This window comes from Eptatretus burgeri, chromosome 1 (genome assembly GCF_056783735.1).
Source record: "Eptatretus burgeri isolate ZD-2024b chromosome 1, Ebu_testis_v1, whole genome shotgun sequence".
NCBI lineage: Eukaryota > Metazoa > Chordata > Myxini > Myxiniformes > Myxinidae > Eptatretus > Eptatretus burgeri.
Genome location: NC_140961.1, coordinates 4217593 through 4241569, shown reverse-complemented (window position 1 = coordinate 4241569; position 23977 = coordinate 4217593). Strand labels below are relative to the sequence as shown.

Sequence of the window (23977 nt, the reverse complement as noted above, 5' to 3'; positions counted from 1 at the left end):
ATTTTTCAACGATATCGGTTAGTTGTGTGTGATATTCTGTCTGTTTGTATGTCAATCGCCGACAGGTCACAATTTTATACCAATCTTCACAAAATGTTAGAGCTGGTCATACGCTCGAAGCTTAATGATTTTGAGGTCAAAGGTCAGCAGGGGCCAAAGGTCAACAGGTACATTTTGGAAATCCTCAATTTTCATCAGATCGATTTGAAATTTGAATATTTTCATATTTGGTCATTCAATTAAACCAACAATTAATTTTAGGAAAGAGAGTGAGTGAGTGAGAGAGCACGAGCGCAGGTGGTACAGACGCATTCTCTTGGCAAGGGTTATGCTCGGTGGTTTGCAGTTGCCTTCCCAGCAAAAGTCAGGACAAGCAGGTGATAATCATCATAGCAGAGGAAAATTATTTTAAATGTTTTGAAACAATTACAAAAGATCCCAATAAAAGAACTTTAATAGTATTATGTACATTTGCTTCATCAATAAATTTAACACCATTGTCTTTCACAGAATACCGAATGACAGTCACTGCAAAAAAAATGTATAAAACAATATAAATAGGAGTGTATTATCAAACCATCCATGTTTTAAAAAAAATCACAATTCATCGTTACATCTAATACCTACCTCCACATTGTGCATTTCTAAAGTCATTTTTAAAATTGAAGCGAGGAAGCCACAAAGACGGCCATTTCTCAATGTGATCATGTCAATTTAATTACGGCAAACAAATCATTGCAAAGCTTCAAATCATGCAGCGGTGGAAATTCAGCACCGGAACACTCGAGCAACTCGAATGCCAAAATGCTACAAACTCTTTCCAAGTCGCTCGTTGCACAGTCATGCTTCAGTCTTCTCATCTTCATGCACACCACACTCGGCCTCCGTCATGCCGAGGCCTTGCAAGTCAAAACGCTCGGCAGGCAGCTCCAATGGAGGCAGGTCGCCCAGTTCCGGAAGATCCGTGAGCGGCGATAAGCTGTTCTGTTGATCGAAGCTTACGACAGGATGTTTGAGGGCTGAGACATGACCCACAGCAGGCAGCTGCTGCCACGAGCCCCCAGCCTCACTGGAAGAGTCTGTGAGCGTCCAAACCTCATGCCCATCGATAAAGTGGGTATCCGGGTCGAGATAGCGACCGCAGCCACCTCCAAAAGCCGAAGTGAAAGATGAAATATTGGCTTGACCATCTGAAGCTCTACTTTGTGGCCGAACCAAGCATATCTTGCGAAGATGGGCATTCTCAGCCTTCAGTTGCTGGTTTTCCTTTTGCAGGTGTTCGTTTTTAGCAAGCACTTGGCGCAGCATGCGCAACAGCTCTGCAATGCGACCCTCCTGCTCCTCCAGAAGTACTGATGGGGTCTTAGAAGTTTTGGTTCCAGATACAGGTGTCTGAAGGGCACCCTCCCCTCCATTCAGAAGGTATATCAGTGTGTCAGGCTCTCGATCAAATAAATTACCTGGCGTGATGCGCTGTGCTTGCTCGCCTGAAAGTATAAGAATATACAAGAATGCTTGAACACCAGTCGAGGACATTCATCCCGTTATGTTTGTACCGTATCCATGTGTCAAATTGATTAATTACCTCATCATGTGAACATTCCTGAGTTGATAGCTTATGTACAGAGCTGAAAGTCTCCCCCCCACCAAATGATCACAGACCACAGAAATTACGGAGCAATCCCAATGCTCGTCCATTATTGTATCCAGGAGCCAAGGAGACTGTTTAGGCAGCACCAACACTCTGTACAGAGTATGGTCCCAATGCATGTTCCCTCTGGTTATGTTAAAATGTGCCGCCCTTCACCTTAACGTTTAGTTTTTCCTCCTTTAGCCACCAATTATATCAAAGTTCTTTTGAGGTAACTTTCTTATTGACAGAAGCTAAAGTCCTAATTGAATAACTTCGATCTAAGAGGTCAGTCAAATTGAACTGATGGATGAAATCTCTGCTCGGTGAAGGTTCCTCCTCAAATGCATGAAAAAAAATTCTGCTTCATTCCCAATATCAAATATATTCGTTGACAACAAACTAGTTTTCAATTCGAGCATTGCAGTTAATTCGCTGAACCTACACAGATCACGTCCACAACCCCATAATTACCTCCACCACCACCGAAGGTGGACGGAGGTTATATTTTCACCCCTGTCTGTTTGTTTGTCTGTCTGTCTGTGAGCAGGATATCTCAAGTTGTGGACGGATTTGATGGACAGGTTGGGTGTGTGACAAGGGCGAATTGATTCGATTTTGGTGAAGATCCGGATAATAGAAATATTTGAGTGATTCTTCACAATTGAGAGATATAGCCAAAGACTATATCTACCACAATGTCTCAAAAAGCTGTGGATGCATTATGACAAAACTAGGTGGATGAGTTGGGTAGGTGACAAGAACAAGATGATTATATTTTGGTTCAGGTCCGGATGCAGATCCGGCCTACCAGTGGGATACAAACGTGAACTGTTAAGCCCAGCATGGCGGAGGCTTGCATTCTACAGAGTGCTATTCTCGTTTATTGGTCCTTTTCGGTTTGGTGGATTTTGGGCAGCTCTGTCTTTTCATATGGAGTACTTCAATTCATACAACAGCTGCCGTAACAGCATTCAGAGTCAAACCACAATGGCATTACATGAAGACCACACCGGGGGGGGGGGCATTGATGTGCCACCTGGGTTTTGCCTGACAAAGTAATTCTCCTGAGACAAGAGGTTCATTTCCAGGAGCTTACAATCCATAATCCCTGAAGAATACTGCCATCAGCTTAGTCACAATCTCTGGTACACTCGGTCAGTGTTTTCACCATTAGGCCACCACTATATCCAAGGTTAATAATAGCATTTCTTCTACTACCAGGGACAAACCAATTTGTTATGTTTAAGGTTTGCTCTCGCCAAAATATACTGAGAGATATTATTTAAATCTCTCAACGAAAAATGGTTCGCAGGAACAAGGTCATTAACGTGCTTATCCTTACGGGGCACGACTCCGGTTGTACCCTGCTTGGGAAGTTTAGCTTCACGTGCAGATTCGCTTTCATCCAGAGAAGCGGCTCCACCCTCCTTTCCCGCCACCTTCTGCTGCCTGCGCTGCAACTCTGCCCGCAACCTGGTCTCGCGCCGTGCACGGCACCACTTCTCCTGCACGATCCGTTGCTGAGTCACATGGCTCTCTCTCTGTAGACGCAGAGACAGCAGTGCCTGCCAGACCACACCATCAAATTGATCATTCAAACATCAATCGATACATAATTCTGGGCATTCACTGCACACGAATGAGAAAACACGAAGAGGAAAAATAATAATACTACCAATCATGTGAACCTATCCATTTTAGAAAACGCTTCACACACTAAAAGCAAGATGCAAAGTTATTTTCCAACATTCTACTAATGAAGTCAAAGACAGAAACAATGAATAACACAAGACAAAATATGCTGACAATTTTTCGCGCACAGTCAACGATGTTAAAAAAAAAACAAAGAAGTCTTTGGTATGATTCGGACGGGGTTCGAACCGCTGACCTCCCAGACTCAGAGTCAATGCTCTAACCATTAAACCTCCGGGTCTGGTAAAAAAAAAAAAACAGTCGTTTAGGCCATTTGAGAAGAAATAATTGTCGTGTTAACTTTTCATAGTCTGTGGATATCCAAACCGAGGGGTCATGGCTGTCCAGGTTTATGCAAGCTGCTCTTGTATCAATCCAATGATGGGGTGTTTCAGGATGGCAATGTCACAGTCTCGCAGGCCCAGTTGGAAGAACCACGTCTCTGCACACCAAATTGACTGAGCATCTCTGGGATGTGTTCCTCAAGAAACCCGTGGAAAAAAAAATCAGGACTCCAGCTACTCTCCCCTTTAACACAACTACCTACACTCAACCCTCATTGCAGATTGGTCACAAAAATTATCTCCTGCTATCGCCGTCGTGCCGTGGCTGCCATCAGATGCAACAGCAAGACTGAACTTGATTCGGTTATAGTCGTTAAACCAACCCGGTTAGTATCTGCCAATGTCAACACACGAAGAAGTTCAAAATCAGATCTGCCTGCCACCCTTCAACTCGTCTTCCATTTGCTTCACATTCAATGTCTCCGTGCAGAATCTTGCAGCAAAACATTTCAAAAAAGAGGAATAATAACTTGGATGATCAATAGTACAGGTGCACATGCGGTGCAAAACGACACACTCTTGTTTTATATATCACTATCATGACTTCGTATGTAGCCTGTGGCTGCTGAATGCATCATTGCTGGGAGTGTGGCTGTGCCACTGATGCAGTGTCCTCCGTTTCCAGTAAGGTGGTTCTCATTTTGCCGACCTCAGAAGGATGACAGGCTGAGTCAACCCACCTGATGTTTGAACGGCAGGAGAGGGGCTCAAACTCAAGACCCTAAGAACTTAAGCCGGCCACCCGAACCATTAGACCAACACCACACTTAATATAATTATACGTACAACTAGCAAAGGTACCCGGCATTGCTGGGTCCCTTCTCCCACACCTTCCCCTCTCACATCCTCTCACTCCACCCTCCTCTGGACTCACATCCCTTCTTCACAATTGGTAAGATATTACATAGCAGAGTACCCACCCTCTAGGTGGGTCGAGTTTGCACATTACTTGCTGGAAAAAAAGGATAGTCTGTGTTTTGCAAGAAGTTTGTGTGCTTCAAAGGTTCCAGATGATCTAAACTCTAAAGGGTACATTCCAATAGTCGTTCATGTCGAAGGGGTCGAAAGGATCTAATCTCGAGCATGCATAAAGGGTCGAAAACAAACATCTCATGAGAATATATTTTCCACAAATTACAGGCCCGTGGAAGAACGAGGCGATGGAGGAGAAAAAGAGAACGTATCGAGAGGAGGACAAGAAGCACGGGCGACAAAGAAACAGGAAAAATAGGAAGTGGGGGAAACATCAGCAGACCCGAACGAGGCCCATGAGGGCACGAGAACACGTGCGAAGACATTCGACATGCACAGATACATCACATCAACAGATCAAGGTAAACAATCAACAAAACTTTTAAATTTGAAAGACAATTACGAAATAGGTATCCTCGGCTATAAAAGACGGCCTCTCATAGCAGAGATGGTGCCCAGCTGCGAGGGAACCTGGAACCAGAAAAAAATGTCAAATGATAGAAATATATATATATATATATATATATATATATATATATATATATATATATATATATATATATATATATATATGGTTTTGAAAACATACCCCAGGGAGAGAGCATGCATGGACAAATAGGCGACCCGATGATGAGTTATTTCAATTATCTATGTGTAGCTAGACCTTTACCCCTTGTCTGAGGGTTTGGGGGGCATGCGCTGAGGTTAGTTTGTTTCCCTGGCGTGATGTCTCCTCCCCCCCCCACCCCCACCACCACTTCTGCTCCTTTCAATACCCCATCGGTCCACTCCCCCCTCTGCTTTTCTCAATCCACCAATAATCCCCTTCACCAAATCTCAATTCAATAACCCCTCTTTCATCCCATCGGTCTGTCAACCCGCAGGTTTATTCTCGTTCTTCGGTGCATCTCTCTTCCTCATCATTCAAATTTACTCATTCTGTTATTTACCACCAACAACCCATTGCTCGCAGTAAACAATTGATCCTCTGGACCGGCACCAAATTGCTTTCCCGTATTCTTCCTTCCCTGTACTTCCTCATTCTTCCTTCTTGCATTTCACACGTTCGTGGCACAAAGCACGACGCTTGATGCATTTGTGGTAAAATGCCGCTTCTCACAGGCACGTCCGTGGCACGAAATGCGATGCTTTTCCCGTAGATAATAAAGTGCGGCACTGCTGCTTCTCACAGGCACGTCCGTGGCACAAAGTGCGATGCTTTTCCCGTAGATAATAAAGTGCGGCACATCTCGCATGCATGATAGAGTGGGCACTGCACAAAGGACATTTTGTGTGTAGGGAGGGGCTTGAAGGTGCCTGCGGTGCCTTTCACGTGCGAGGGGAAGGGTGAGCGGCCGTGGTGAAAGTTCCCTCAGAAACAGTGGCATTTCCCACAAGCTGGATCATTGACACGCCCACATCGGATGTAGACCAATGAGAAATAGGCTCGTATGAGAGAGATGGAAAAAGCCAGATCTGTGAAGGAGGAAGAAGATAAAGAGGGTACGAAACAGAGTTGTCTCAAAGCTTGTCCAGTGAGCAATAAAAAAAAAAATCAAGAATGTGGCTTGGTTCGTGTGGAGAGTACGACACAAAGCTTAATCAGCTTAGGGGACGAAACCCACCAGAAACAGCGTTTGTGAACTTTGGAGTTGTTTTGCCATTGGCATACCGGGGATGCCAGGCCAGAGAGGGCTTGCCCACTTGTTCTGGACACCTCAGAAATGCAACTGCATGTCCCATCGCCACTCCACCGCTCATTTTCCTCATTTTTCGCCTCCCCCCATCCCAGTATATTTGGAATGGCACAGCCCTGTCCGGCTGTGTGAGTTGAGGGAAGGAGTTAACCCCACACTCCGTAACTTTCTTTTCTTCTCAGTTCTTCTTGTCTTCTTCTTCTCCCTGGATTGAACGATGGCCCTGTGTCTTTTGTGTAAATAAGATTGTATAAGAATACGTGTTGGGGTTACATCTGCTCTTCTGTGCATTTTGCCTGTAAATACTCATTTAAATTTAAATGATTGCTTGCTTGTGTGTGTAAATAAATAATTTTTGGCTGTTATTTCAAATATGTCTCAGTTGTCCTTTCCTTCATTGGTCCGACAGTGTCCAAGCATAGTTAGATGCAGGGGTTTCCTTATTTTTTGGAGTAGGAGGCTACCATTAAAAAGTAGCAGGTTACCATCAATGCGAGCGAAGCGAGCGCAGCTGTGTGGCCAGGGTCCAGGGCCCGCCTCGGGCCCTGGAAGCCGGGGGATCCTAGATGGCTGGAGATGCATTCTAGCATGATTTCTGACATGAAATAGTTCTCATATTATGAGGCTGTTGGGGTGGAAAACTCCACAAAAACAGGTGTTTTTTTTTTCTTTCATTCATTCTATGCATATTTCCCCTCTTCGATTTCATTTTACTTTGTTAAATATTGTTTATTATTATTTTATTGTGTTTTGTTTTGATTTAACAAACAGCTCAAACTAATAACTTTAGACTAGTTTATTGTTTGACAATGAATGATAAACGTGTATTTAACTTCACTCGTTTTCTGATAATTTCTTTATTCGATGTCATCTCGCTTCAATCAGTCAACCAATCAAACAGTCTAAGTGTGAATACTGCGTCACAGTCACAATCCCAATTTTGTTGAACTTCCACCTTACATTATCCACCAATATCGTGTTGTTATACCGTCAAGAAAAGCTCGCAAGTCTATGGTACATGCATGTACCTGCGGTACCAGTATTCAGTTGGCCAGTTCACAGCTGCTCATACTTGGCCTTCACTTCAGTGAATAAATGGCGATTTTCAGTGCAAATAACCACGAATAATAAGATGTACAAAAGCTGCTTTAAGCTGATAGGCTAATTACTTTATAAATTAAAAAGGCACAACGGGTGACCGTGTATTTTGGAGCCGCATCACTTGACAAAAGCTCAAAATGGACGAGGTGAAACACGTGTTTCGTGAAACAACAACAACGTCGCACTCGTGAGAGTGCAAGTTTAGACCAATTACTGATGGCCAGAAACTTACCTCCCATGTCTTTGGACTTCTTCGAAAATCCAAAGTCAAAGAGGGATTTTCGTTTTGATGCCATCATTTCGGCACCGAAACTGCGAGGCCTACAAAGTTTATTTTCTTGAGGTCATTGCTGTATGGTATCAGGGTATCACCCAACAGTCCAAAACGAGGCTAAAGCAGAGAACTCTCTATTGCAGGAGGCGTGTTTTAGCTGCTTGTGTTATTTTTAGGTCAGTGTTGTGCTTGACCTGGCGAGAGTACTAAGAGTAAAAGTAAGCCCGCTTTTATCGAAATACTAATGTGTTTTCATCTCGGATTTCAAAACAGGAGGTGTAGAGATTTCGTGTTGACAAAAAAAAATAACAATAATAATAAAAAAAGAAAAATCGGCACTGAAGAAGGCAGCGACCTTTGCCATTTTTTCTCTGAGTAGACGGCTGCGGGTCGCCGGTAACCGGCTTCTAAGGAAACCCTGTAGATGGGAAGTTTTACTCCACGTGATTTGCTCTCATTAGCCAGTGTACACTCACTGTATCGCTCGGCAGTGACCAGAGTGTGCGCTAAGGGCACGGAACTCGGTTAATTTAGTCATCTCCTTCAGTAAACAGAGTTTGACAAATAACACTGTTAGAGTTGATGAGGTTAATTAATATTCGTGTTTGTTTGGCAACCAGCCAGGATCGCAGAGTGATCTGTGGCTGGTGGCCTCAAGACCGGGCGTTCGGAAGGAACCCGAGGGGCTTTCCCTCATGGCGAACTCTGAACCCCGTGCCATAACAATTTCTATACATTGCTGCGCTATCTTTTCTATCAACAGATTATTCATACAACTCTGCTTCCAATAGGTCTCAACTTTTTAAATTACCATCGAGTGTTTATCAATGCAAGTGAAGGATCTTTATGACGTTATACTGTATTTTTTAAATGTATATGTTGACATTGATAAACTAGAACAGCAGTCGGTGGAGCGCATACCTCTGCAAGGCTGAACAGTTTACGTTTTGTAGCCCACTGATAGGTCGGATCTCAACCAAAATCTCATCGGCTTGTTCTTGTCAACTACACAACCCATCCACAAGTTGAAATATTGTTACGGAAATGGCCCTTATTGGACTACTAAATATAGGATTAGCTCAGATCCCCCATTAAATGGCTGTTTAGCGAGGTTGTTTGGTAAAATGGACGTTACATGCGTGTCGGGAGATATAAGAGGCTGTTTTATTGTTTGTGCAGTGGTGGTGGAACAAGAGCTCCCTCTTGACCCTTCCCCATCCCGGACGAGGCCCCGCCCAGTCGGCTGAGAGGGTGTGGCCAAAAAGAGGAAGTGAAGCTAAGGGGAGGAGTTTGTCGGCTTCGCTGAGAGAGGCGTGCTCGTGTGTCGAAGCGAGCGAACGAAAGAGAAACTGGAAGGAAAAGGGGTTCAGTTTTGGGGCGAACAGTCGCTGAGGAAGGCGTGCTCGCGTTTCGAAGCGAGCGAACGTAAGAGAGGCGGCCTGCACGTCGAGTCTGCCTTTTCGGGGCAGAGGGAGAGGCACGTCGAGTCGGCGATCGACTCTTATGAGGGGGTGATTCTGCCGTGAGAGAGACGGCAGCCGGCTTTGAGTGGCGAGCGTGGAAAAGGAAAGAAAAGGTGATTCTACACAGAAAGAAACTGAGAGGACAGAGTTGAGAAGTCAGGTTTCGAGGCGGGAAGGTAAGAGAGGAAACGACGGAGCCTCTGACGGTCCCTGCTCGCACCAACGGCTCGACATGTTTGCCAATCCGCTTGCCGGAGCCCGGCACCTCGATTTGGGCCTTGTCTGGTGCACAGGCCAGGCCTAGATTTGTATGCTGGACCTTGAGAGGGATCAGCTGAGGCCCATCGTCGACCTTATGCAGGGGCAGAGTGCACGGAGACCGCGTGCGGTGCGGAAAAGAGGGAGTGCGGCGCCGCCATCTTGCCACGCGGCGCGTTCGAGCTGGGGGCTCGAATCCGTGGACATCCGCTTGTTACAAGTGACATTCGTGCTTTATGACACTTTTCTCTCATCCATGAGACATCACCAAGTACTCTGTCTTGTCTTGCATGCATGCTCTCTGTCTGTCTATCTTTGTCTGCACGTTGTTTAAGGCATATCTCGGTAGGGACCCCCCTCAAAACCTGTAGTCCGTAGTTCCATGGTTAAGAACGGGTTAAAGATTGTTAATAAAAACATTGTCGTGAATGGTTTGCTTGTGTCGTGTTCCCCGATGTTCCCCAATAAATCTGGTTGGTTCGTATGAAGTTGCCGCTATGGATTCATTTGTGTCGCGTCGAGGAACGATCCGTTCGATTGGCATAAAAACCAAAATGGTTACAGACTGGCAGAAAACGCTCAGCATCTGACACAACCAGTCTGTAACCGGGGTTATATTTCCCCAACTGGTAAGGTACAAGGATTACGTTGGTATCGCGATTGAAGACGCGTGACCCGAGGCCTGTGCTGAGCCGGCCGGCGTTATAAACCCCGGAGACAGCGGTGGTGAGGGTGGCGCCAAGAGTCAAGCGAGAATCCCGCCACCCCGGATCCACAACAACATAATGCTATATTTCGTTTTTAAGCCTATCACTCAATGATAAAGAATAACTTCCAGAAATAAGAAAAAAAATGTCGTCTCCGGATCAGGATCGTAAAAAGGAAAAGCAAATAAATTTAGCCTCGTCGCACACCCAACCTGTCCACCAATTTTCATCCCAAATGTTTCCATAACTTGTTGAGATATCCTGCTCAAAGACAGACAGACAGAGGTAAAAACAGAACCTCCGTCCACCTTCTGTGGTGGAGGTAATGACTCTACTATGCAATAATGTGAACCTTCTTGCCAATTGCAGCACTGCTGATACGAAACACTCAAGGAAAAGTCACACACCCTCTGTGCAGCATTGATTGTTGTTCAACCAGGAAATCTAAAGAGGTTTCAACACCATGTTGACATGGATTCACATCATCGCCCCAACTGATGCTGCACAAAGCGTGATAATTACAACAACATCGAACTAAATGCCAGGCAAAGAAAGCAAAACTCCCAAAATCGCTTCAGGGTGCCGATATCTTTGCGATGACAAAATAAAATGTGCTTCGGGAATCTGTACGAAGTTATATTGGAACAATAATGCCACATGAAAATGTCACAATCACGATTCATACAAAATCATCACCAAGTACACATAATTAGATGTGAATTGATATGCCTCTACCCACATGAGGTCCGCTCACTCGAACTTTGACTTAAAACCTCAAGACCATTTCACCTCGATATCTAATCCGTTCATGTGTATCATGGTACATGTACTTAATTTCGTTCAAATCCCATAGCCAATGGCATCACATAAACAGTTTACATGTGACATCTGACCTTTGACCTTTTAGCAACAAATAACCTATCATGGACGGATGCACTGACGGAGGCATATACATACTTGTACTTCGTTTGATTGAAATCCCTTCAGCTGTTCTTGTGTATCCCATTTTTACCTGATATGACTTCTGACCTTTGACCTCTTGATCCCATAATCTAATCAGTGCATCTTCACCTCATTATATATGCTTGTACAAAGTTTGAATTTGATCCCTTCACAGCCATTCTTATGTTATTGCAGTAACAAAAACCTATCATGGACGCACGGATGAACGGACAACACGAAAACATAATGCCTCGGACGACTTCATCTGCTGAGGCATAACAATATCTTGATACTTCGATATTTTAACACATCGTTACATCCAAAATGCAGGTCACACACAGATGGCTACGTAGCTGACACTCGTTTGTTGGCGGTATGCACCTCTGCAGAACTAAACAGAAACTCATGGCAAGAAGTGAACTGGGTTCATGGAAAACCTCAAAATGGGTGCAAAAAAAAAAAAAAAACAAGTAAAAAGACAAGCGAAATAAATAAATAAATCATTAAATAATAATAATTTAAAATACTAGTACGTGCCCGTTAAAAAATAACAATAGTAATAAAAAAATTAATAAATAAATATTCAAACCGCAAGCAACAAACAACAACCACACAGGCCGTTTCTTCGCTCTCACGTGCCCGTACGTGCGTGGCCCGGAAGTTCGCATATTATTCGCAATTTAGTTTTAATACCCAATTATTCAATTAGCGCCAACGTATTTTACCTTTTCGCAATGTCATGGCAAGGAAAAACAAAAAGAGAAGAGAAGAGAAAAAAAAAAATTTACTTCCTGGTTCGGAGCATACCAGCACTCTGATGTTACCGAAATTTATGCACCGTCTAATATGAAAACGATCATAACTTGAGGCATTGTGTTTATCTATAAATGTGCATAAGAAATCGAGAAATTATTCGAATACACGAAGTCATCACTATCCGGAAGCCCGTACATTGTAACCCGTAATGGGGAACGTGGCTGAGCTTCCCTTCCCCATCGGCCACGCCCACGCAACAACGTGTCTTGTCATTGGTTTGGTAAATAAATGGCCATAACTTGGGAAGCACTTGTCCGATTAATATCAAACCTTGAAAAGGCACATCCTCAGGTCCCCAGCAATATACCTGGCAAGTTTCAATTAGATCGGACCAGTGGTTGTCGAGAAACAGCGGTCACAGACACACACACAGAGATTGCTGGAAATGTATATATAAATATATATATATATATATATATATATACATATATATATATACACACACACACATGTATATATATATATATATACTGAACTTCCTCCAATGGTTCAGCAGGGGGCACTTTTCACTTTAAACAGGAGAGTAAATAATAAAATAAATCACATCAAAGGTGAACTTCCTCCAATCGTCCACCAGGGGGAACTTTTCACTTTAAACAGGAGAGTAAATAGTATATATATATATATATATATATATATATATATATATATATATATATATATATATATATATATATATATATATATATATATATATATATATATATATATCTTGATGCTGCAACAAACAGCCCTCAGCGTTGTCTTGTTCTACATCGTACTTTAACTGCTCTTTTCTCTTGAACTGCATTGCGCTCAAACTGCACATGAACGCTCTGCAAACTACTCCATCAGGGCGTTTTTTTTTTAAATTGTCCCTGGACTGTCTCCAATCATGACCGCTTTCAACGTCTGACACAGATTGGCCATGGCGCACTGTGATCCAGCCGCTGGGATTAGTCCCCAGGGCGTGGGGGCTGGGCACTGGTCTCCGATGCCGCTATGGCGAGGATTCCGACAATTGCAGTGCGAGAATGACGGTTATTTGGTCGAAGAACTGGTGAAGTGAAGTGGTTTGAGAACGTGGTTTAGAAATGAAGCATGAGTGGATGTTCGAGTCCGGATGTCAGAAAATGAGGGTTTGAGGAAGGGTGTTTTGGAATGAGGTATGAATAATGAGTTGGAGAATGAGGGTGTGTTGTAGCCTGGTGTTGGCTCAGTGGTTAGGGTGGCGGCTTGGGATCCGAGGGTCCTGAGTTCAAGCCTCGTTGCCCGCTGAATTAATTCACCAGGGGGTTGACTCAGCTTGCCATCCTTCCGAGGTCGGCAAAATGAGTACCAGCTTGCTGGGATGACCCAGTCATTCAAGTATCCTGCGTCAGAGTGGTGACCTGTCCAGGATTGTGCCCAATAGCCAAGGAGACTGCTTCGGCAGCACCAACGCTCTGTACAGAGTATGGTCCCAATGGAATGGACTGGAATGAGGGTTTGGGAATGAGGAAGAGATCATTGAGGAAGGTTCTAACTCCAATCACAACGCATTTCTCTGTCCACTGATACGAGGGGATGGGTAACCAAACTAAACAGAATCACCGTGGAAATAACCAGGGTTCTTCTCAGTGTTGAATGTAACTCAGGGTCTTTCCAAAACCGCAACACACGAGTTGTCGTTCAATGTTTCAGTATTTTCACAGATTGGCTAACGATTGTGCATTCACAAATGTTTGCATTTTAAAAAAAAACAACAAACACAGTATTCCAAACAGCTGGCAGGTCAGAAGACTGCAAATGAAAATCAAAACGAACCTGATCAGTGTCTGTTAGCCTTGTTGCTTCCTCAAGATGTTCTGCAAATAAAACATTTGTTGTTGTGCGAGTTGAAACACTAATTCTTTCTGAGCACAAGTTGATGACAGCAATGGCAAATATACGAACCAACCTGGATATTAGCACATAATCATGGAACTGATATGATTCGGTTTCAGTATGACATCACAAAAAAGTGAATCAACAAAAGCAAGGATCAAATTGTGAGATCGTCAAATGTGTTTTAAAAAAAAACAAAACAATCTGCTTTCAGTGATTCTCTTCTGTTGGATAAGGAACAGCTCATGCACAGGGGAACACCATGTGATTAAACTCCCATTATATTCCTCTGGTCTTTTTGGTATCCACTCAAGGCTCGGGGAAGAGGACAATGAGGGTTAGGGGAGGACACACGGTGTGGACAAGATGGACACAGAAGAAAAAAAAGCAAACAGGAAGGAAAAACTGGAAATTTGGAAGATGTTGGGCTTGGGGGTTGGGGTTCGAAAGTATCATGGTTTTGGATGCGGGAGGGGGGAGGGTGATCTGAGTCTTGGTGGTAAGGTTGGGTGTGCAACAAGGACAAATCTGGTTCGGAAAACTTAGCTTTAATTTGATGAAACTGGCAGCTACAGATTCAACCAACACGTGGAAAACTAGAAAGGCACTCTTCGAGTCACAACGTTGACAGACTATTATATCCATCCATCCATTGGGATGTGCAGAGAGCACTCTGTGCAGAGCTTTGGTGCTGCCTAAGCAGTCTCCTTGGCTATTGGACACAATCCTGGACGGATCGTCACTCCGACACAGGATACCAGCATGCTGGCACTCATTTTGCCGACCTCGGAAGGATGACAGGCAGAGTCAACCCCACCTGGTATTAATTCAACAGCCGAGTGGGATTTGAATTCAGGATCCTCGGATCCCAAGCCCACCAACCTAACCATTAAGCCAACACCAGGCTACACATTATTACATAATCATCACATACTTGTACCAAGTTTGATTTCAATCCCCGAACCCAGATTCAAAGTGTTAAATCATTCTGGCTGCCAGACCACGCGTCCGATCAGGTTGAAATTTAAATCATATATTCCCCATCACTACTAGATCATAATTTTGAAGTAGTTCAAGAGATATGATTTTTTAAAGATTGTTCAATCCAATATGGCTGCCAGACCATGCAACCTATTAATTATTCATGAACATCTTGGTATCCCCAAGGCTTGGGGAATATGTGGGTGAAGTTTCCCCTCGATCTGTAAAGCCATTCTGGAGAAGATGATTTTTTTAAAGTTTATTCTTCAAAAAAATAATAGCTGCCAAACCATGTGACATATGACATCATAGGTTGAGAACTTTTTGTTCCTCATGGAACGGCAATCATACCTGTAAAATTTCCCCATGGAGCGGTTTCAGAGATAGAGGTCCAAAGTTTTGCCTTTTTTTTCTAACATGGCTGCACATCACATGATCTATGACATCATAATTAACAGAGAAAATTTCTCCATGAGTAGTCGCACATCGAGTGAAAATTTTGTGTCAATCAGATATGAGGTTAGAGAGAAAACAGAGAAAAATTAGCACGGATGTAAGGACGGACAACCCGAAAGCATGATGCCTTCGGCAACTTCGTCAATGGAGGCATAAAAATCCCCAAACATTAAAAAAAAACTTCCTTCTATCCCTACACTCGTTCGTTCCATGGGCAGAAAAAGGCTGCAGGTTGCAACGTCACTGGATTACCGGGGCACAGCTGTGCCGCTGAAGAAGTGCCCCCCTGTACGTTCGAGCAGGAATTTGTAATTTTCCAGGGAGCAGGCGTTAGCTCACCTACCCTGTGAAAGACGCTGTGGGATCTTCAATGTCCATCAAAGACCGGTACTCGCAGACCGATCCACCGGCCTAATGCCCATATCGACGAATCGCCTTGGATGCAAATCATCAGGGTGACGAGCTTATAGTTGGGCCAAGACTCAAACCTCGGTAAGACAGCTCAGAGGCGAGTGTACATACCTCAAAAGCCTAAGGCATCCCCACAAGCCCATCTCAGCAATACAATACAATTGAAATGCAAGAATGGTGTCAGCACTTACCTGCTGCTTTTTTATGACAAGCAATTGCATCGTCGTACTTTCCACCGGCAAGGAACTTTTCTGCTTTCCTTCCCTGCAAGTGGGCCTGTGAACACATTACCAAATGAAACCAGAAGTCAGACGTGCTTTTGCATGTGATAGGAAGTATGCAATGGACGTCACTTCCGCTGTGAGAACAAGGCTGCATAATGCTGCCACCATTACGGGAGACAAAGTGAAGCGTTTACAACGAGAAGTGGATACAGTACTGTATACGTGCTGGTGTGATTATACCAAAGAGAAAACGCTGTGCTTTCGTTCCGTCTTTGGGTGATCCAATCATGCAAACAGAGAAAATGATGGACTTATCGCATCCCAAGAAATGTAACAAATCAAGGAACTCAAACTTCGGAGTTATCAAGAAAAAGGCGGGAAAAGTGGCTCAACAACGGTTCACCCACTGACCTCGTTGATGAAGGCAAAACGGAAGTTTTTGTGTGTCGTGACCATTTCATTAGCGACGCCCCGTGACTCAATATGTATTCATGTGTTTTATCGTATTGATCTGCGCTGTGCTGCTGGAGAAATATCAATCATTTATTTCAAAAGGGAACTACGGTGGTAAACCGCCTCTCCCCACATGGGCTTCAGGAGGGTGTGTGACACACTCAGCAAGACTAAGAAGAAGACTTGTCAAAGGTGGAGGAGCTCATCATGAGCCAGTGGCTTATAACTGCAACTCAACTTCCTCCCCAGTCATCTTGCATTACTCGTCACTGGGCACAGGGCAAGTTGGGTGAAGTATGTGCGACAGAAGACGACGCATATTCTGACATCACTTTAAATAATTTGAGAATAGAAAGTCCTGTGGCGATGGAGCAATGGTGGCGACGGCAGGCTCGGCAGGATAGGAGCCATCAGCCAAAGTTCTGCACCCCTGCGGTTTGAGTGTGACAGTCGTGTCCACATTGGGCAGAGTGACAGTGGTACGAAGCATCGACTCGGATGTCGAAGCTGCCGTTTTCAAGGATAGCACAGCCTACCTCCATGGAGGATGCTCGTAGAAAAGGTGGGGTTAAAAAGAAAAGCTCACTCCATCTACAACCTGGCCAGCATACCACAGCTGGCAGGTACCCTCTCTCAGCGGTAGCAAGCAAACAAGAAATATTCTTATACTTGGAACATGGAATGTCAGAACAATGACAGACAATTTTCTATCCAACAGAGCAGAGATCAGAACAGATACGTTTGATTGAGAACTTGATAAGTATGGAATTGACATTGCAGCCGAACAAGAGACCAAGCTGGCAGATCACGCAGGATCAAGGAGAGAATGCACCTTTTTCTGGTCAGGAAAAAACTGCCAATGAAAGGAGGGAAGAAGGTGTTGGTTTTGCAATCAGGAACAGCATTATAAAGAAACTTTCAACTGTGCCAATCCCTATCTCAGACAGAATCATAACACTCAGGATACAGATAGCCAAAGATAGATATGCCACCATAATTTCGACCGATGCCCCGACAATGATCCATTGCGGAAACCAACATCGAAGCTTCTCACAAGCAGCTGGAAAACACCATCAGCAAGATCTCTAACGCTGACAAGATTGTCCTTATGTCGGATTTCAATCCCTGGATTGGTTTAGATGATAAGACCTGGAAGCACGTCAAAGGCTCGTTTGGAAAGGGGAAATAAAATGCCAATGATGCGAGATGACTGCAGCTTTCCAATGAAAAGAAATTGTCCATCACAAACGTACTTTCAAATGCCTGACACGTGCTACTTTTCCTGACTCCAGCCACGATCAAAAACTCACCATCTTCTCGATGACATCATTACCAGAAGGAGGGGTTTCACAGAAGTTTGTTCTCCCAGAGCCATGACGGGTGAAAACTGTTCTGGAGACCAGTTCCTCTTCCCTAGTAAATGCAAGCTGAACATCAATGTTGACAATGTTGAGATCAACAGCAACCCTACCCCCCACCCCCCCCCCCCCCCAGAAAAAAGCCCTCAACCTAAAGCAAGGCTCAACACCTCAAAACTGAAAGATCCAGAAGCCCAAGTAAAACTGGCTGCCAACATCAATACAGTACTGCCCTCTCTGGCCTACATTTGGATGGTGACATCAACAACCAGTGGGATCAGCTCAGCAAGCCACTGTGTCAAGTTGCTCTTGAAACTCGAGAAAACCCCCAAAGGAAGCATGCTCACTGGTTTGATGACAATGATGCTCCCATAAAGGGGCTGTCACACCTTGACGATTTAGCCAGCGTATGCCGACGTATGAAAAATTGATCTAAAACACTGGCACACGTCGAATACGTTTTGGGTAAGTTTTGTATACGTTAAGAGCACGCTGGCATACGTCGTAGTACGACGAGCTTGTCGACAAATTTTAACATGCTCAAAATTTTTCGACGTATGTCAGCGTATCACTCACATGTTCCGCATATGCTGGCCATAAGTTGTAGGCACGTTACGCGATTGTTGACACACGTTACTTGAAAGTTATTCATAAGTCGAAACATGTCGAGGTAATGTTTAGCTTACCCGAAACTTATTTCTAACCTATGAGTAACGTGTTGTAGGCATGTTATGCGATCGTTGACACACGTCGACACACGTTATTTGTAAGTTACTCATAAGTCGAAACACGTCGAGGTAATGTTTAGCGTTCCCGAAACGTATTTGTAACCTATGAGTAACGTGTTGTAGGCACGTTACGTGATCGTTGACACACGTCGACACACGTTACTTGTAAGTTACTCATAAGTCGAAACACGTCGAGGTAATGTTTAGCGTACCCGAAACCTATTTCTAACCTATGAGTAACGTATCTCCAACGCATAGTGGAGACGTAGTGGATGAGTTGGTTCGGTATGAGGTATGAATATGAGGTCTACGACAAAACGTAGTGGATGAGTTGGTTCGGTGACGTGAATAAGCGGATTATAATTTAGTTCAGGTCTGGATCCAGATACGGCCTGTCAGTGGATACACAACTAAAACTGTTCAGCCTTGTGGAGGTATGTGCTCTCCAGAGTGCCGTTCCACTTTACAATGGACCACAACATACAAAACTATCTCTATATCTCTCTATCTCTCTATCTCTCTATCTCTCTATCTCTCTACCCGCAAATGTGACTAATACACGATTATACTCAGTGTGACACAAAACGTCACCAATTCATTGGAGAATGTCACTAACAGAGAAAAAATACATGCTGAGAGAACTAGGAAGCCTTTCAAAAATCAAAGATGCCAACAACATAACGTTTGTGTGTAACAAGCGATAACCTTTGTGTGTAACAAGCGATAACGTTTGTGTGTAACAAGCGATAACGTTTGTGTGTAACAACCGCTAACCTTTGTGTGTAACAACCAATTACGTTTGTGTGTAACAACCGATAACGTTTGTGTACCAACTGATAAAGTATGTGTGTAATAACCGATAAAGGCCTTCTTTATCGGTTACCTTGACGTTTTACCAGTCACACCTTGACATTTTAGCCAGCTTATGCTGATTTTTGGAAAATTTGTGTAAAACGCTGGTACACGTCGAATATGTTATGGGTAAGTTTTGATAACATTAAGAGCACGCTGAAAAACACTGCCATACGTCGTTGTACGCTGGCTTTAAACGTACTTTTCGGTTGTCCTCAAATTTTCCATGCTTGAAATTTTAAGACTTATGCCAGCGTATGACTCACACGTTCCGCATAACGCTGGCCATAAGTTGTAGGCACGTTACGCGATCGTTGACACACGTTACTTGTAAGTTACTCATAAGCCGAAACACGTCGAGGTAATGTTTAGCGTACCCGAAACTTATTTCTAACCTATGAGTAACGTGTTGTACGCACGATATGTGAATGTTGGCACACGTCGACAAAAGTTACTTGTAAGGTACTCATAAGTCAAAACACGTCAAGGTAATGGTTAGCGTCAGTGTTCCAGACTCCATGGTTTTTTTTTTTGGTTTTTTTTTCCTTCGGTATGACGGTGATGTTGACACTTCGATTTGTAGTGCAGTTATAATATAATATAATTAAAAGACTGCCGCTCAACGATTTAAATCATAACCGCACTAGAAATCGAAGTGTCAACATCACAGTCATACCGAAGAAAAAAAAAACCAGGGAGTCTGAAACACTGACGCTAACCATTACCTTGAGTGTTTTGACTTATGAGTAACTTACAAGTAACTTCTATTGACGTGTGCCAACGTTGGCATATCGTGCGAACAACTTATTCCCATCGCATGCGGAACGTGTTTCATACGGCAAGTACGTCGTAAAATGTTTAACACGTTTATAATTACAAGACGTACTCCATTTAATACGACGTATGATAGCGTACTTTAGCGTTCTATTCACGCATACCAAACTTACCCATACCGTATTCGACGTGCGCCAGCGTTTTAGACGTATTTTTCAGAGGTCGGCATACACTGTCAAGATCGCCAAGGTGTGACTGCGATGTTGACACTTCCATTTCTCCGGCGGTTATGATTTGAATTGTTGTGCGGCAGCCTTTTAATAGGCTACGTCACGTCATCGTCGGCGATACGTGCAGCGCGCTATGCATAAGTTAGACTATCGTTGGACATAGGTTGTGAACGCCGACAACAGGCTAAGCATTCGTTGGTATAAGTTATCTATAAGACAACAAAATGTTCGGTGTCCGTTACTAATATGTTATTCATACGACCAACCCGTTATGAATACGTCCGAATCTTAAAAAAAAAACATCAAAAGTTCAACGTAAGCCAGTGTTTTACATACATTTTAACGTTTGTGTGTAATACCGATAACGTTTGTGTGTAATAACCGATAACGCTTGTGTGTAATAACCGATAACGTTTGTGTGTAATAACCGATAACGTTTCTGTGTAATAACCGATAACGTTTCTGTGTAATAACCGATAACGTTTGTGTGTAACAACTGATAATGTTTGTGAGTAATAACCGATAATGTTTGTGAGTAATAACCGATAATGTTTGTGAGTAATAACCGATAATGTTTGTGAGTAACAACCGAAAACGTTTGTGTGGAATAACCGATAACGTTTGTGTGTAATAACCGAGAATGTTTGTGTGTAATAACCGATAATGTTTGTGTGTAATAACCGATTATGTTTGTGTGTAATAACCGATAATGTTTGTGTGTAATAACCGATAATGTTTGTGTGTAATAACCGATAATGTTTGTGTGTAATAACCGATAATGTTTGTGTGTCATAACCGATGTTTGTGTGTAATAACCGATTATGTTTGTGTGTAACAACTGATAATGTTTGTGAGTAATAACCGATAATGTTTGTGAGTAATAACCGATAATGTTTGTGAGTAATAACCGATAATGTTTGTGAGTAATAACCAAAAACGTTTGTGTGTAATAACCGAGAATGTTTGTGTGTAATAACCGATGTTTGTGTGTAATAACCGATTATGTTTGTGTTTAACAACCGATAATGTTTGTGTGTAATAACCGATTATGTTTGTGTGTAATAACCGATGTTTGTGTGTAATAACCGATTATGTTTGTGTGTAACAACTGATAATGTTTGTGAGTAATAACCGATAATGTTTGTGAGTAATAACCAAAAACGTTTGTGTGGAATAACCGATAATGTTTGTGTGTAATAACCGAGAATGTTTGTGTGTAATAACCGATAATGTTTGTGTGTAATAACCGATTATGTTTGTGTGTAACAACCGATAATGTTTGTGTGTAATAACCGATTATGTTTGTGTGTAACAACCGATAATGTTTGTGTGTAATAACCGATTATGTTTGTGTGTAATAACCGATGTTTGTGTGTAATAACCGATTATGTTTGTGTGTAATAACCGATTATGTTTGTGTGTAATAACCGATAATGTTTGTGTGTAATAACCGATAATGTTTGTGTGTAATAACCGATAATGTTTGTGTGTAATAACCGATGTTTGTGTGTAATAACCGATTATGTTTGTGTGTAACAACTGATAATGTTTGTGAGTAATAACCGATAATGTTTGTGAGTAATAACCGATAATGTTTGTGAGTAATAACCGATAATGTTTGTGAGTAATAACCAAAAACGTTTGTGTGTAATAACCGAGAATGTTTGTGTGTAATAACCGATGTTTGTGTGTAATAACCGATTATGTTTGTGTTTAACAACCGATAATGTTTGTGTGTAATAACCGATTATGTTTGTGTGTAATAACCGATGTTTGTGTGTAATAACCGATTATGTTTGTGTGTAACAACTGATAATGTTTGTGAGTAATAACCGATAATGTTTGTGAGTAATAACCAAAAACGTTTGTGTGGAATAACCGATAATGTTTGTGTGTAATAACCGAGAATGTTTGTGTGTAATAACCGATAATGTTTGTGTGTAATAACCGATTATGTTTGTGTGTAACAACCGATAATGTTTGTGTGTAATAACCGATTATGTTTGTGTGTAACAACCGATAATGTTTGTGTGTAATAACCGATTATGTTTGTGTGTAATAACCGATGTTTGTGTGTAATAACCGATTATGTTTGTGTGTAATAACCGATTATGTTTGTGTGTAATAACCGATAATGTTTGTGTGTAATAACCGATAATGTTTGTGTGTAATAACCGATAATGTTTGTGTGTAATAACCGATTATGTTTGTGTGTAATAACCGATAATGTTTGTGTGTAATAACCGATAATGTTTGTGTGTAACAACCGATAATGTTTGTGTGTAATAACCGATTATGTTTGTGTGTAATAACCGATTATGTTTGTGTGTAATAACCGATAATGTTTGTGTGTAACAACCGATAATGTTTGTGTGTAACAACCGATAATGTTTGTGTGTAATAACCGATTATGTTTGTGTGTAATAACCGATTATGTTTGTGTGTAATAACCGATTATGTTTGTGTGTAATAACCGATAATGTTTGTGAGTAATAACCGATAATGTTTGTGTGTAACAACCGATAATGTTTGTGTGTAACAACCGATAATGTTTGTGTGTAATAACCGATAATGTTTGTGTGTAATAACCGATTATGTTTGTGTGTAATAACCGATAATGTTTGTGAGTAATAACCGATAATGTTTGTGTGTAACAACCGATAATGTTTGTGTGTAACAACCGATAATGTTTGTGAGTACCAACGGAGCTTCGCGGAGCAATCGGCTCATCGCACACACTCACCAAATTAAGCGGGCTGTCCATGGCCGGCCAAGTTCTTGAGGGGAACAGGTTCTCTCTCTCCCTTCACCCGATCATTGAATGTGTTTGTAGTTTTACCGAACACAACACGGAGCGGCTGAGGCGCTTCCCTGCGATGACGAGGCCCGACTCGGCACAATGACGTCAGCACGCATAACATTACATTCCGTATTTACAATCCAGCGTCCATCCGTTGAATGAGGAATTATTCATTATTATTTGTTAAATAATTGATCCTCATTTGTTCATTTGAATTCGAAAGGTTTATGTTGTGGGATTTTCTTGAAGCTTTCCCTTCAACCCGACACGACGCGTCTCCATTTGCGTCATCGCTTCTTCTCTGCTCATTGGATATCGTGAAGCGTGACGTCATGCCACGTGATGTAAACTGGCGGGGCGGTCAGGTTTGACGCTGTTTAGGTTTGCAGGTAAGAGCGAGTGATTGGCTTCTAATTAAGAGATAATCATAATAACAATTTTGTTTGCGTTATTGTTCAGCGTCGACAGGCCCGATTCAGTTTTACACGTTGTATTTTGAATCGACGAGGACGAGAGACAAACACGTGTCGGTATTCAAGTATTTTGTCACAACTTGTTGACATGAGATTGCATGAATAAACAAACACTCCACAAGGAAACCGAAATGGGCGAGTTCGAGTGTGGTGGTTACAAACCCCACAGTAGTAGTATTTCCCCCATGTAGTAACCCCCCACCCATCCCCATGTAGTAACCCCCATCCCCATGTAGTAACCCCCATCCCCATGTGGTAACCCCCCATTTCCATGTGGTAACCCCCCCCCCATCCCCATGTAGTAACCCCCATCCCCATGTAGTAACCCCCATCCCCATGTGGTAACCCCCATCCCCATGTGGTAACCCCCCATCCCCATGTAGTAACCCCCCATCCCCATGTAGTAACACCCCCATCCCCATGTAGTAACCCCCATCCCCATGGAGTAACCCCCATCCCCATGTAGTAACCCCCATCCCCATGTAGTAACCCT

The 23977-nt window shown here is 42.8% G+C and overlaps 1 protein-coding gene and 1 long non-coding RNA gene across 6 annotated transcripts in view; one reads left to right on the top strand and one right to left on the bottom strand.

The window, feature by feature from the left end:
* Positions 1 to 436: 436 nt before the first annotated feature.
* NRBF2 (nuclear receptor binding factor 2) lies at positions 437 to 23269 on the bottom strand. 3 transcript variants are annotated; one of them, XM_085871081.1, is made up of 5 exons: positions 22955 to 23269; positions 15784 to 15868; positions 13685 to 13725; positions 2997 to 3198; positions 437 to 1487 (listed from the first exon to the last, which is right to left on the bottom strand). In XM_085871081.1, the coding sequence occupies exons 1-5, from the start codon at positions 22973 to 22975 to the stop codon at positions 841 to 843; spliced, it is 996 nt and encodes a 331-aa protein (XP_085727207.1). In that variant the 5' UTR covers positions 22976 to 23269; the 3' UTR covers positions 437 to 840. The 3 variants fall into 3 exon arrangements, with proteins under 3 accessions (XP_085727207.1, XP_085727198.1, XP_085727216.1); XM_085871072.1 differs by having other exon boundaries at positions 2976 to 3198; positions 22955 to 23267; XM_085871090.1 differs by lacking the exon at positions 13685 to 13725 and having other exon boundaries at positions 2976 to 3198; positions 22955 to 23212.
* Positions 23270 to 23977, top strand: part of LOC147033796 (uncharacterized) — a 29284-nt gene continuing 28576 nt past the window's right edge. For 2 of the 3 annotated variants that reach the window (XR_015055427.1, XR_015055426.1), the window contains exon 1: positions 23275 to 23400. This is a non-coding gene — a long non-coding RNA (uncharacterized LOC147033796). Of the gene's footprint in view, positions 23401 to 23977 lie in introns of all 3 variants that reach the window. The other variant, XR_015055423.1, reaches the window with a different exon arrangement.